This window comes from Lissotriton helveticus, chromosome 10 (assembly GCF_964261635.1).
Source record: "Lissotriton helveticus chromosome 10, aLisHel1.1, whole genome shotgun sequence".
In the NCBI taxonomy this organism is placed as follows: domain Eukaryota; kingdom Metazoa; phylum Chordata; class Amphibia; order Caudata; family Salamandridae; genus Lissotriton; species Lissotriton helveticus.
In genome coordinates, this window is record NC_136071.1 from 197,800,810 (window position 1) to 197,814,115 (window position 13,306).

General features: G+C 43.5%; 1 protein-coding gene across 2 annotated transcripts in view; it reads right to left on the reverse strand.

Moving 5' to 3' along the window:
* The window catches only part of VPS35L (VPS35 endosomal protein sorting factor like), a 479,692-nt gene that overhangs the window by 220,127 nt on the left and 246,259 nt on the right, over positions 1-13,306 (reverse strand). For both annotated transcript variants that reach the window (XM_078665104.1, XM_078665105.1), the window contains exons 20-22: positions 11,129-11,191; positions 5,860-5,945; positions 4,522-4,602 (exon numbers count right to left, since the gene is read on the reverse strand). In XM_078665104.1, coding sequence (XP_078521230.1) covers positions 4,522-4,602; positions 5,860-5,945; positions 11,129-11,191 — 230 coding nt within the window. The remainder of the gene's footprint in view (positions 1-4,521; positions 4,603-5,859; positions 5,946-11,128; positions 11,192-13,306) is intronic.

Here is a 13,306-nt window from a genome sequence, read left to right on the forward strand (position 1 = left end):
GAGGGTTGGGCTCAGTGATGATCCTTGTGGTACGCCGCAAATGACTTCGGTGGCCTCGGATCTGAACGGGGGAGGCAGACTCTCTGGGTTCTTCCGGCGAGGAACGAGATGATCCACTCCAGTGCCTTCTCTTGGATTCCGATGTTGCTGAGGCGCTGTACTAGGGTGCGGTGGCAGACAGTGTCGAATGCTGCGGAGAGGTCCAGGAGGATGAGGGCTGCTGTTTCCCCGTTGTCGAGCAGGGATCTGATGTCATCGGTGGCTGTGATCAGGGCGGTCTCGGTGCTGTGGTTGGCTCGGAAACCGGACTGCGAGGGGTCGAGGGATCCATTTGTCTCGAGGAAGGCGGCGAGCTGTCTGTTGACGGTCTTCTCGATGACTTTGGCAGGAAAAGGGAGGAGCGAGATGGGGCGGAAGTTCTTGAGGTCGGTGGGGTCCGCTGTTGGTTTCTTCAGGAGGGCGCTGAGCTCGGCGTGCTTCCAGCTCTCCGGGAAGGTGGCAGTGTGGAAGGAGGTGTTGATGATGTCCCGCAGTTGGGGTGCGATGATTGAGTCGGCCTTGTTGAAGATGTGGTGGGGGCAGGGGTCGGTTGGTGATCCGGAGTGGATGGTGTTCATCGTGCGGGTGGTGTCTTTGGTGCTGACCGGGTTCCAGTTGCAGGGGGTGGTGGTGGGGGCGTTGGTTCGGAGGTTGGGCGCGTGGTTGGTGCGCCGAAGCTGTTGTGTATGTCGGCGATCTTGCGGTGGAAGAACGAGGCGAGTGAGTCGCAGAGGTCTTGCGAGGGAGTGATGTCGTTGTTTCCGGCGCTGGGGTTGGAGAGCTCTTTGACGATGCTGAAGAGTTCCTTGCTGTCGTGGGCTTTGTTGTCCAGTCGTTCTTTGAATGCTGTCTTCTTGGTGGTGCGGATCAGCTGGTGGTGCTTGCGGGTGGCGTGCTTGAGGGCGGTCATGTTGTCTGAGGTCTGGTCGCGGCGCCAGGCTTTCTCGAGGGTGCGGCAGTTCTTCTTGGAGTCCTTGAGTTCGTCGGTGAACCAGGGGGCTTTCTTGCTGCCGGGCCTGCTGGGAGGGTTCTTTAGTGGTGCGAGGTCGTCGGCGCAGGCGGTCAGCCACTGTGTGAGGTTGCTGGCTGCCTCGTTGGGGTCCGTAGTCCTGGCGGGAGGGTTCTGGCGGAGGGAGGAGGTGAGCTGCTCGGCGGTGATCTTGCTCCAGCTCCGGCGAGGAACCTGTTGTGGGTGGTGGTGGGTCGTGTTTCTCCTGAAGCTGAAGTGGACGCAGCTGTGATCAGTCCAATGAAGTCCGGTGGAGTGGCTGAAGGAGATGTGCTTGCTGGAGGAGAAGACGGGGTCAAGTGTGTCGCCGGCGTAGTGGGTGGGGGTGTTCACCAGTTGCTTGAGTCCGAGGTTGGCGAGGTTGTCCAGCAGGGTGGTGGTGTTGCTGTCATTGTTGTTCTCCAGGTAGAAGTTGAGGTCCCCTAGGAGGATGTAATCAAAGGAGGCGAGGGCGTGCGGGTTGATGAAGTCTGCGATGTCTTCGCTGAATTGTGTGCGTGGTCCCGGGGGTCTGTAGATGAGGGTGCCTCTGAGGGTCGTCTTGGGGTCGGTGTGTATCTGGAAGTGGAGGTGTTCGGCGGCGGTGAAGGTGTCCAGAGAATTTTCTCTTTTGTACAATTGGGAATCATCTACATATAGATGGATGGTCACTAAACATCTCCTAAGATCAGAGTGCACAGAAGCACCACGTACGTTCTTTCAAAGTTGACACAGACTTGAGGTTTGCAAAGTCAAAAGGGACAGGTGGGGACCTAGCATTATCAATTTGTAGGGTGACCACATTTTTGAGTGGGGATCATTCCAGATAGATGATGGCAAGTCATGACTAGAGCACACAGGAAGAAGTGTGTGTCATGTCCATCAGAGAGGGAGGCATGTGGGGAGAGTCATGCTCTTGGGGGAAATCGAGGAAAACATATGATGGCAGATGGCACTGTAGACCGCGTGCAGAAACAGGAGACTATACATGGAAAGGATAGATATTTGGATTGAGCTTGTGTTGGATGATATGATAGCAGATTCCACAACTACACAATAGAGGCTTTCTTTACCTTGGACTCCCTGCCTAGTGTACACAAAATCTTTAAGCAATTCAGAACAATGCTGCACTTCTTACGATAAGGTTGTCTCCTAACCCTACCATCAGTCACCACCTTTCTGCCCTCAACTAGCTTCTAGTTGCCAAGTGGTCGATCTTTAAGGCTTTGTGCATCTGTCACATTGCGCTCCAAAAATGGGGCCAGTTTTCCTTCATCAAATCTCTATCTGTAGAGGCGCCATTGACAATGTTGGTATCACTTATATCGCTGGCGTGAGGGTGTAAATTGACTTCACACATTTATTGGGCGCTAACAGATGACCTACCGAGAATAATACCTAAAGCCCGCGGAGGTGGGAAGAAGCCTTGGAGGAACCCCTACTTGCCCGGAAGTGGGAAAAGTTCCATGCTGGTGTTCAGACTGTCGCTTCAAAAGCACGGTTAAAACTGATTCAATATAATTACAAACACCAGGTGTATCTCTCACCTAAAACCCTGCATACTATTTAGAATACGTGGACAGACAGATGTGCCTGGTGTGGGAGCCCTGCAGCAGATTTTATGCATGTGGTGTGGCAGTGTCCATCTCTAACACAATACTGGGAGAGCATAGTAGAGAGTCTCTATAGGGCTACTGGTTGGGACCTGCAACCCACACCACCTATGGTTCTATTGGGCCTGATACCGAAGCCGGAGAACAAGATACTAAGCCGGAAATTTCATCAACTGGGATTCTTGCTTGCAAAAGGCCGTATTGCATTTAAATTCATGGGGGCTACTTCCACAAGGTACTCAGACTGACTCCACGATATGTCAGAATGGGCGGTGGCACAGTTAGTGCTGACGAAACATGTACAATAGGGTTAAAAAATAGGAGATGATCTGGTTGCATTGGCGGCAATGCTGGCTGACTAGAGTGAAACCCCAGGACCTGGTGTGTATGCAGAGGGAAGGGTGAGAGGAGAACAGGCATCGTAACCTAGAATGAGTTAGTTTGTGGGCAGGTGAAGGAAGATGGCCAGTAGGAGACCCTGTTGGGGTTGAGCACAGCAGAAATTAGAGATTACATATATGTATAAACTAGTTTAGCATTGCGGCTCTCCCATTGGAGGGACCGAATGAACTGTTCACAGTTACGTGGGACCGTAGGGCTCAGAATATCGGTTCTGTTTCATTGACTATAGGTGGCGTTTTATATTTTATCAGGGCACGACGGGAGCAGTGAAGGGGGGTGGAAAGATGGGAAATTGTAACTATTGATGTCTTTCTTTTTCCAATTTCAATATATGTGGAAATGCTGATGCTCTAAAGGGTTGTTTTTTAATGTATTTTTTGTAAACCAATAAAGAGACTACAAAAACAATAATCTCTCCATATGTTTGTTATAGAACCTTAGGTTCTTCTCTAACCAGCCTCCTCCAGGAGGGACAGAATAGGAGGTCACTCCTTCCCATTTTTTGGCTGCTAATCTATGAGAGATTCGCCCACAAGACTTTCCGGATTGATTCCAACCTCGCATGCTTCCAGAAAAAAACTTAAAACCTACCTGTTCCCTCACTAGCGCCAGCTGCTACCTTCCCTGGCTAACTGATAGTGCCAGGATAACCTGTTAGGGTAACAGAACTCTCCAAAACAGTTTCATGCACTGATTTATGATAATTAATGAGTTAACCTTCAGATCACAGAATAATTGTTTAATATGATGCTTATGTGCATCAGTTAGTCCTTAACCACTTGGCTGCTATGCGTTTTCCCCCCCGGTGCTGGGATCCCACATTTTCCATTGTTCATGACGAGCTGGGCTCGTCATGAGCGTGCGAGGAGGCTACACCATGACGAGCCCAGCTCGTCATGAGCGTGGAAGAGGTTAAATAGTGAGTGTAACCACTAACCCACACCAATGTGCTATTTAAAATTAGTCTTGAAAAAAGCTATGATTGTGGCCACTGACACATACCATTAGTCCCTGCAAATGTAAGTTCTCTGGCATTTTTGTATTCCAGTTCTAGCACTGTCATAAAAGATGCCCCTTCAGATTGATTAAAGTGAATATGTGGCTGAAAAAATCAAAAGTAGACTTCAACCAAGTTTCACGTAGTCTCAATAAAGTTACATATGCACTAAGAATGACCAGTAGGTTGAGTTTAAATGTAAACAATATTTGACACCATCAATGTAATTTTCTGAACAGAAGTGCTATTTACAATTATTTTGAATAGTACAGTTAGGATTAACATATATAACATGAATGAGTAGAAAAAGGTATTGATAGAAACCCTACTTGTGAGATATAAAACATACTTTAACATGAGTGCACAATAAGAAACAACTTTGGGATACATAACCATCATCTGAATCGGACAACGTTCCACATTTTCTAGATCATGCAAAACCACATAATAATGTAATATTTTGGTTCATAACTTGATCTTACTTTACAGAGTCATGCATGGTCTTACACACATGCAGTAGAGCGTTTAGTATGACAGGATCCTTGGTCAATTCTTGCTGATTTCTGTAAAATATAATGCATGAATTATGCTTTCAGAGAAACATTTTATGCAAAAGAACTCCTAACAACATTTGTACTTGAAAAAAGAGAAGGGGGCGCAGAATACCAACTAATGATCGTACACAAATTTTAGAGCAATCAATATAAACATGTAAATTCTGCCAAAAACCTATGGGATCAGTCAGACATTTCATACCAATGACAAATATGCTTCTACATGGACAGACCTTCTAGTAACCAATACAATGGACTAATTAAAGGTATATTATTGCTCTTTGGCAACGTTCTGCCATAATATAAGCAGGATTGCAGCAGGCACCTAGGAATCTTTTTGGAAGGACAACTGCCTTTTTCTGTTATTTTCTGTTCCAACTTTGGTTGGCCTTCTATACTTGTAACAATTACTCTTTACACAGAAAGAATATCCCTGAGGTATTGGAGAAAAGCCTTGTGTGAATACCTTTTACCCATGGGGAAGCAAACTGCCTAGCTAGAGCTTCTTAATAAAGAATAAAAAACACTGCTCTCACAACTCAATATTTTAAACAGTGGCAAGTCTAAGCAACCTCTCCACTGCGACCATGCCTCGGATTACAACATGCTTGACCCTCTCTGTACAAACAGTGATAATATAGGGTGGACCTTTGAGAATGAACAATGGAAGCCTTTGGGAAAACACTGCCACCCAATTACGTAGCTATACAAATTTTAGAAAAAATCTTCCCAAATGTTGCAGGTGGCTGATACACACATATGGTGTGATTAAGATACCACTGTCTTCTCTATTTGTTATGTATCTCTTGTAGAATTCTTTGTATCTCATGGCTGTATCTCAAGTTTAAGCATGCAGAAGTGGATTCATCATTAAACTAAACTGTTACATAAAACTTTATAAAGGCATGCTGCAAAGACTAATTAGGTTACACCTGGGTCTTTCAAGATCTTAATGAAAAACACTACAGAAGATAAATGAAAATGTCCTTTGGCCTTGCTGGCAGCACAATTTTACATCAAATTAATATTTCTTTACATGCCCTACAGCTGAAACTGTAATTGGCGACTGGGAATACATTCACAGCTATGCAGTTAAATCTCACTCTCAAAAATAATTTTACATTTTTCAAGCCTAAGCTACAAAGAATATCTTCCGAATGCCATGGGGCACATGAAGCAGTTTGTTAGTTTTCATCCAAAAGTCTTCACTGGTAGGCTTTGATTTTCCAGGCAGCACTTCAATTCATTAGAATACATTATACGTGCCTGATGAAAGCTTCCATTATACACTTGCAGACCTCCACCCTCACAGTCTCCTTCTGGAACATGTCCAAGAAAGGTAAGAATTTCTCCTGGAGAAAAAAAAAGACATTTTGTGTCAGGAAATGAATTAATTCTAAACACCATGCTTTACTGTGAGTAGTCCTTTGAAAAAATGAAATGTGCAATAAATAAACAAAAGTGTTCATGGAAATTGTTCAGTTCATGAGCCAAACAAGGGTGCCTCTTGTTTCTTTTAATTAATGCAAATGTATATCCTCTCTTCGAGGTGTGTGCTTCCCAACATATGCACTTATGCAGTTGCGATATATATTTATGTATAGAGGCCTTCTTTCCCAACTCAGCCCCGTCAACATGATTGTTTTTTCCTGCAGGTATAAGGGTCAGACTAATTGAAATGAGGGCTCCCGATGCAGTGGCATACTGCAAAATGATGGGGCCCCCTGCATAATGTAAATAGTAGCCCTTAAGTCTCACATACTTCACAGATTTTCATAGGCCTTGGGCTGCATGGGGGCAACTGAAGGGTTGCAGGTCCCCATCTACCGCAGGGGTTGCGGGAGCATATATTACACCCCTGCAAACAACACTTTAGTAGTGAATAACATACTAACAAGGGATAAACTGATGTTTAAGCGAGGTGTGGGGTAATGCAGCATGCATTTGTACATATGGCCCAGATATACAATTATAATTCTATACATCCAAAGTATGCTAGTCGTTGCATTGCTCTGCATTTATTTTGTATAATGCTTTAAACTGTGGGTGCCCAAGCTCTTACTTCATTTTTCATTGCTTCTTTTGCTTGCTTTTGGTCTTCCTGGACTGTTCATTCATCATCATTATAGAGAGAACCATTTTTAGGATTCTTTAAATTTGGTGAGGGCTTGACTGTTTGCATGACAAATGTTTGGGAGTTCTACAGCCTCTGGTTAGCTATGGGGAGTATGTGTCTCATTCCCTCGCTTGTGAAAATTAGGGTATCTTTAGGCTGAGCCTCCTTTAGGCTACATGATGGTAAATCATGAAAGGAAGTTACGGTTCTACTGTTGTGAAAGTATTGAGAAGTTTACTCAACAATGATTGTGCCTGTGGGTTTGAATCTGATTTGCAATTTCATGTTAAGCTATTGCTTTTTCCATGTGAAATTGAGTAGGGAAGGCAAATGTAAGGCTAATACCAAGCTTTAAAATCTTTTTGCAGTTTGGTAGTTTTGCATTTAGACAAGGCCAAAACATAGAATGTAGACATGGTTATGTATATGTTGCTACTTTTTGTTTCAAATTATTCAATTGGCCCATGGGCTGGTGGCCGCACTGATTGTGAAACCCTCAAGACACCACTATAATGGTCCCAAATCAGACAGTTATTTCGGAGATCTTCCAACCCTAACAAAACATTAGGCCCACCCAAGAGATCAGGACGTGCTATGTGCTATCCAAGAGACCAGGATGTAAGTACAGATATAATTTAAGAAGCTGCCAGGGGATGGGGAGGGTGTAGCAAGTTATGACAGCCAACTAATAAAAGAATCTTGGACAAGCTAGGTGACTACAAGTTTATGGATGCATTCTTGTTTTATATCAAAGAAGAGAATTGCTTCAGACAGACCAAAGACAGGAGAACCAGAGCAAAGAACACTGAAACCAACAAGAGTGCAGATGGGTAAAGTAAATAAGATATGGTGTTTGGTGAATATTATGTAACACACTCAAAGTAATACAATAAAGAAAAGTGAAGTCCAAATGTACAAATTGAATGTAGAGGGTGACCCTAGGAAAAAAAGAAATTATTTAACAGCAGAACAACATTGGAAATGGGGACAGAACAATTAAATGTAATAGTTGATTCAAGAAAAAAAGAATTTTAAGCTAAATAATACACAGAAGCCAACAAGGCAAGGTTCTTGCATGGCCCCAGACTATAATGTGCACAGGTAGAATCAGACTACAAGATATGCAAATTATGTAGAGGGAATAGCACTTCTGGTAATAAGGATTGTTACATTGTACCCTCTCGCACTGAACAACTCCACAATTATTGGGGACCTGCACAGATCTTGATAAATGTCAACCAAATACAAGATTGTGCAAAACAAATTAAGGTAGCATGTTTCTTTACTGGCTGAGTGTATCCCCATATCCTCTCCCCTCTTGAAAATAGGTCCCCATTCAGCTATATAAGATGTGGGGCACTCAATTATCAAAGACTGCCTTCCAAACTCTTTTTGACCATTTTAAGAGCAAGTGAAAAAGGGCAATGAACCTCTCTGAGGAGATAATCCTAATGACACAGTAACGGACTGATAGTCTTTTAGGTCATGCTAGGAAAAGGTTGTCAACATTTCCAAATATATAGTATTTTCCTCTTAACCTGCCTTTGCCTCTTTTTTCATTCTGACATTGGTTGACTTTTTTGCACTTTCTCTGTTCCCCATTCATTTCAAACTTAGCTTTTAATCCATCTCAAACAGTTCCTTAATGCGGACTGGGAAATAAGATTGGTGACCGAATGCAAACGAAAAACTCAAAAACTATTTGTCTTAGTTTTCTACCAAGACAAATGACATGGCTTTAGGAAAACTGGATAGTCTTCGACCACGACGCAAAAGCCTTTGGCCATCTTACTCTGCAATGAATGCTAATTTCTTTCTGCAGCCTTCATCGTTATTTGATCTTGAAATATCCAACAGTCCTCCAACTCCAATTCTGAAGTGCAAGTGAGGTACAGCTTTGATTTCCAAGGACAGATCCACCTATTGCCAGCCTGTTTTTCTTTATAAAACTGCCAATCTTCAGTACAGTCAGGGAGGAAGTGGTCTGGGTCTGCCAACAGTTAAATTCTCTTGGATCATCAAAAGCCATTAGACATGAACATTCAGGTCCCTGTTGCATTTATGGGACAGACTAACACTTCTGGATATTAGAGAATGTTTGCTCCGGCCAAATGTTGGGAGGAAATGGTCCTCAACTTCCTGGAAAAAGATAGATCTAGCCAGTTTGTCTCTGCTGCAACCTGATGTGACTGCGTAACCGCAGAGGGATGCTTCCTCCCCCACGATGGCTTGGATTATCAAGTTGTTCACACTGCAGTTCAATATACATGCTAATGATACCCAGATGGTGATGTAACTGAAGAAAAACGACAGAGAAGAGGTCTCGATATGCTTACTTCACTTCTGCACATGAATAAGTCTATGAGTGTCAGATTAAATCTATGCTAAAATGGAGATCTTTGTGAACTAGGCATCGGCCCAAACTCCACCTCCATTCAACTGGCCAGTTGACTTCTGCATGCTCCTATGATGGCGCCAGAGGTTAAGACTGTGGGGGTCTGCACTGAAAAGGTCCGAGCCATTGGAGGCAAATTGTAGAATTGGTCAAATTCTGTAATTATCACCCGAAGTTAGCAAAAACTTTGTCACCTTCCTAGGGTACTTACTGCTTCATCTTAGCATCCATATTGTCAATTTGCTTATTCCAGTTCACTCTACTTTGCAGCAGCAGCAGCCAGCTCTGAGACAAGAACATAGTGTATGCAAAATTACATAGAAAGAGCTGCCTTCATCTTACACATGATGGTTGAAGAGATGAATTCATTTTCCGTGAAGCAATGTAGAGTAATGGGCTTTGTACACCACCAAAAGACACTGTCCTGATATAGGCCAAAGCACGCATTCACATGCCTGGCTCTTCAGATTTCAAGATTTAAGACCACAGTAAGAATGGTGAATTTTTAGCAGCTGCCAGATGAGACCTTTAAAATGTTATTAATTTATATTGAAATAGGACAACTAAGCATATTTGAAAAGTTATTTAAGCCCAAATGGTTCCTGAGAGTACAGAACAAAATGCAGGTAGTTTCAATATGCATCCTTTCACTATTATTTTAGTCATGTGACAGCTAAATAGATCAATAGAACTGCGTATTCCCACTAGGCATGATTAAATAAAGCCTAGTACGGTGTCCACAAACTAACAACACTGTCATCAATGTTTACTCTAGAGCCTCTTTCAACCCCAGTTATAATGGCTGAGGAAGATGTTTATACAGCTTTTGCGTTCCACCCAGGGCCATCAAAACTAAAAGCCCTGCATTTCACTATCTTAAATTCCATTATTTCCACTTCCCTCCCCTTTCCTACCCCCATGAAGCAGAGCTATTTTAGCTTTAAAAAATGTACACTTAACAGACAATTGGTTTTCAATTCCTCTGTCAACCTTTTTTAGGTATTTGCCCAGAATTTTGTAGCTTGCATTCCAGTTCAGACAAAGGCCTTCGAAACAAACTGGGATACATTTTGCAGTGCAAAAGAAATCTACACTTTTATGCTTCCTAATTTTTCCAAATTGCTTAATAGTTTTATGGATATCTCTGCTCCCTCTTCCTAGCAAGCTTCTGAAGAATCTATGAAATGTGTACTAACAAAGCCATTTTAATGTGGGGCACAGCAAGGTCTACAAGGAAGAAGGGGTTCTTCTAACATCACTTGCACTTCAGATTTGCCCACTGCCGGATGGGCTCGCAAACTCAAAACCTTAGAGGGCGTTTCAGAAAATCATTTGGAATCAAGGTGAATTAGCAGTGGGGCTCCTAGTTTGTTGAGCTAGAAAGCCACGCATCACTTGATCTGGAGAGTCTTATTCAGTTCCTGCAATCAGCCTTTGTCTACAGGAACAGGGACCTACACGGACCATGGAGAAATACTGAATATTCCATAGAAGGAGCTCCAAAAGGGTCACAAACTCCTTTAGCCAAGTCAACAAAAGCATGCTGATCTGCGGCACTCCCAATTATAGAAGCAGATGCGAAGCCTAGGAAAAGGACAGAAATTAGGCTGCAAGTCGTCCTGCTCTTCGAAGTCACAAGAGAGCAGAAGTAGAGATGGCAGGCTCTCGGAGAACAAACTCAGGGCAGGAGAGAAAATTAAGAAAAGAATGATGTTGTTGCATTTTCAGGAGTAAAATAGCAATTTTTAAGCAATTTATCCTTGGGGTGGAGGGGAGAACAGGCACTGGAATGGGGAGATTGTTTTGGAAGAACTCTACTTACTGGAGATTAAAGGTGTCAGGTGACCAGGGGATGGAGAACAAAAACATACAAGTATAGGAGAGCACAGCTGGAGAGTCTGAGACATGACATTAGAAGTGCTATACCTGTATTCATAAATGCTGCATGCAGAGGACTAAAATATAGTACACATTTTAGAAACCATGAGATTTGTGCAAATGCACTAATATAAAATCCAACTTACCACAGAGAAAAGAACTGCAAAGTCTTGGAAGTGGGCAATCACTTTTTCAATTACAGACTTCAGCTGGAAAAAAACAATGTACAACTTACTAAACTCAGTTGCAAAAAAAAATAAAAAATGTATATTACCTACTGGCGGTTGCCAGTAGGTAGTTATAGTTAGGATCGTTTTCCATAGGAAATCCGCAACATTCTATTGGGAATAACTTTGGCGCCGAATGAGGGATCTGCCTGTAATTTTCCTTAACTTTGCCTCGCTGTGCTCCGCTCCTTCCCTGACAGTTTCGGGGGGATCCGTCAAGCGGGGGCCGAGATAAAAGGGGGTCCCAAAACGTTTTTTCCCCATGTTAATTTCAATAGGGCGGTTGGACTCACTTTTAGCCCGAACGGCTGAATGGATTTCCACCAAACTTGTCAAAATTGTAGGGACTGGTACCCCGATGTGCCTTTGCTATGTCTCAAGATATATGCTCCAGTGGTTTTTACGAAAATTAACTTTGAAAAAATATATATTGGGCTACATTGGGCATTGAGCCCAAATGTAGCCCAAAGATGGCCACCAGAGACAGAAAAAAACAAATGTAGCCCAAATATCAGCCAGATGTAGCCCAACTATAGCCCAATGACAGAATGTCCCAGAGTGTTCTAAAGAACAACTAGAGCGCTAACAGTCTTACTTATGACAAAAGTATGGCACACCTGAAGTCATCTTGATTGGAATAAAGTGGTAACACTTAAAACATTTAATTTGCAAAGGAACAAAATGAGGGGGTTCATTTTGCCATAGAAATTATGATTAGTGCTGAAGAAAGAAAAATTAGGGCCCATTTTGAGTGACTTCTCAAATACTCTTATATTTCATTAAAACATTTCTGATATGCAGTCTCCCAAGATGGCCACCAGAGACAAAAGAGCCCAAATGTAGCCCAAATATCAGCCAGATGTAGCCCAACTATAGCCCAATAACAGAATGTCCCAGAGTGTTCTAAAGAACAACTAGAACGCTAACAGTCTTACTTATGACAAAAGTATGGCACACCTGAAGTCATCTTGATTGGAATAAAGTGGTAACACTTAATACATTTAATTTGAAAAGGAACAAAATGAGGGGTTTCATTTTGCCATAGAAATTATATATATATATATATATATATATATATATATATATATATATTCAAACAAGAGTTGCCTGTAGAGAAAGGGCCAGCACAGGTAGGTATCATCAGCCAAATTTATTGAAGTAGCAGCGGAGACCAAGGCAACACAAGGATTTCAACAGAGTCCAGCTCCAGCCCGACGCGTTTCGTACAACAGCACTTCCTCATGGGCTCAGGGCGATGAAGGGTTTGCAGCATGGCAGTTCTTTGAAGCACATATATTCAATAATTAGTCCCGCCTCCCTAGGCGTGGCCACCCAAGTGGCTTTCTGGGATATGTAGTGTTTCAAAATATTTTCCTCTCGTGAGTTGCCATGTTGCTAGCCTTGCTTTCTTGTTTGAAATGTTTGGCGGCCCCGCCTGAGCCGCGAAAGGAGCCTCGCTGCCCTGCAGTCCCGCTGCGGCGCCACTTGACGCTGTGGCACTCGGGACAGGTGGTGCCGTTTGGATTAGCACTATCAGCAGAACCGAGCTACACTAAGGACTCGCAACCCACTTGGGATAGTGTAATTTTGTGTATCAAGGCTAGCAACATGGCAACTCACGAGAGGAAAATATTTAGAAACACTACATATCCCAGAAAGCCACTTGGGTGGCCACGCCTATGGAGGCGGGACTAATTATTGAATATATGTGCTTCAAAGAACTGCCATGCTGCAAACCCTTCATCGCCCTGAGCCCATGAGGAAGTGCTGTTGTACGAAACGCGTCGGGCTGGAGCTGGACTCTGTTGAAATCCTTGTGTTGCCTTGGTCTCCGCTGCTACTTCAATAAATTTGGCTGATGATACCTACCTGTGCTGGCCCTTTCTCTACAGGCAACTCTTGTTTGAAATGTTTGGCGGCCCCGCCTGAGCCGCGAAAGGAGCCTCGCTGCCCTGCAGTCCCGCTGCGGCGCCACTTGACGCTGTGGCACTCGGGACAGGTGGTGCCGTTTGGATTAGCACTATCAGCGGAACCGAGCTACACTAAGGACTCGCAACCCACTTGGGATAGTGTAATTTTGTGTATCAAGGCTAGCAA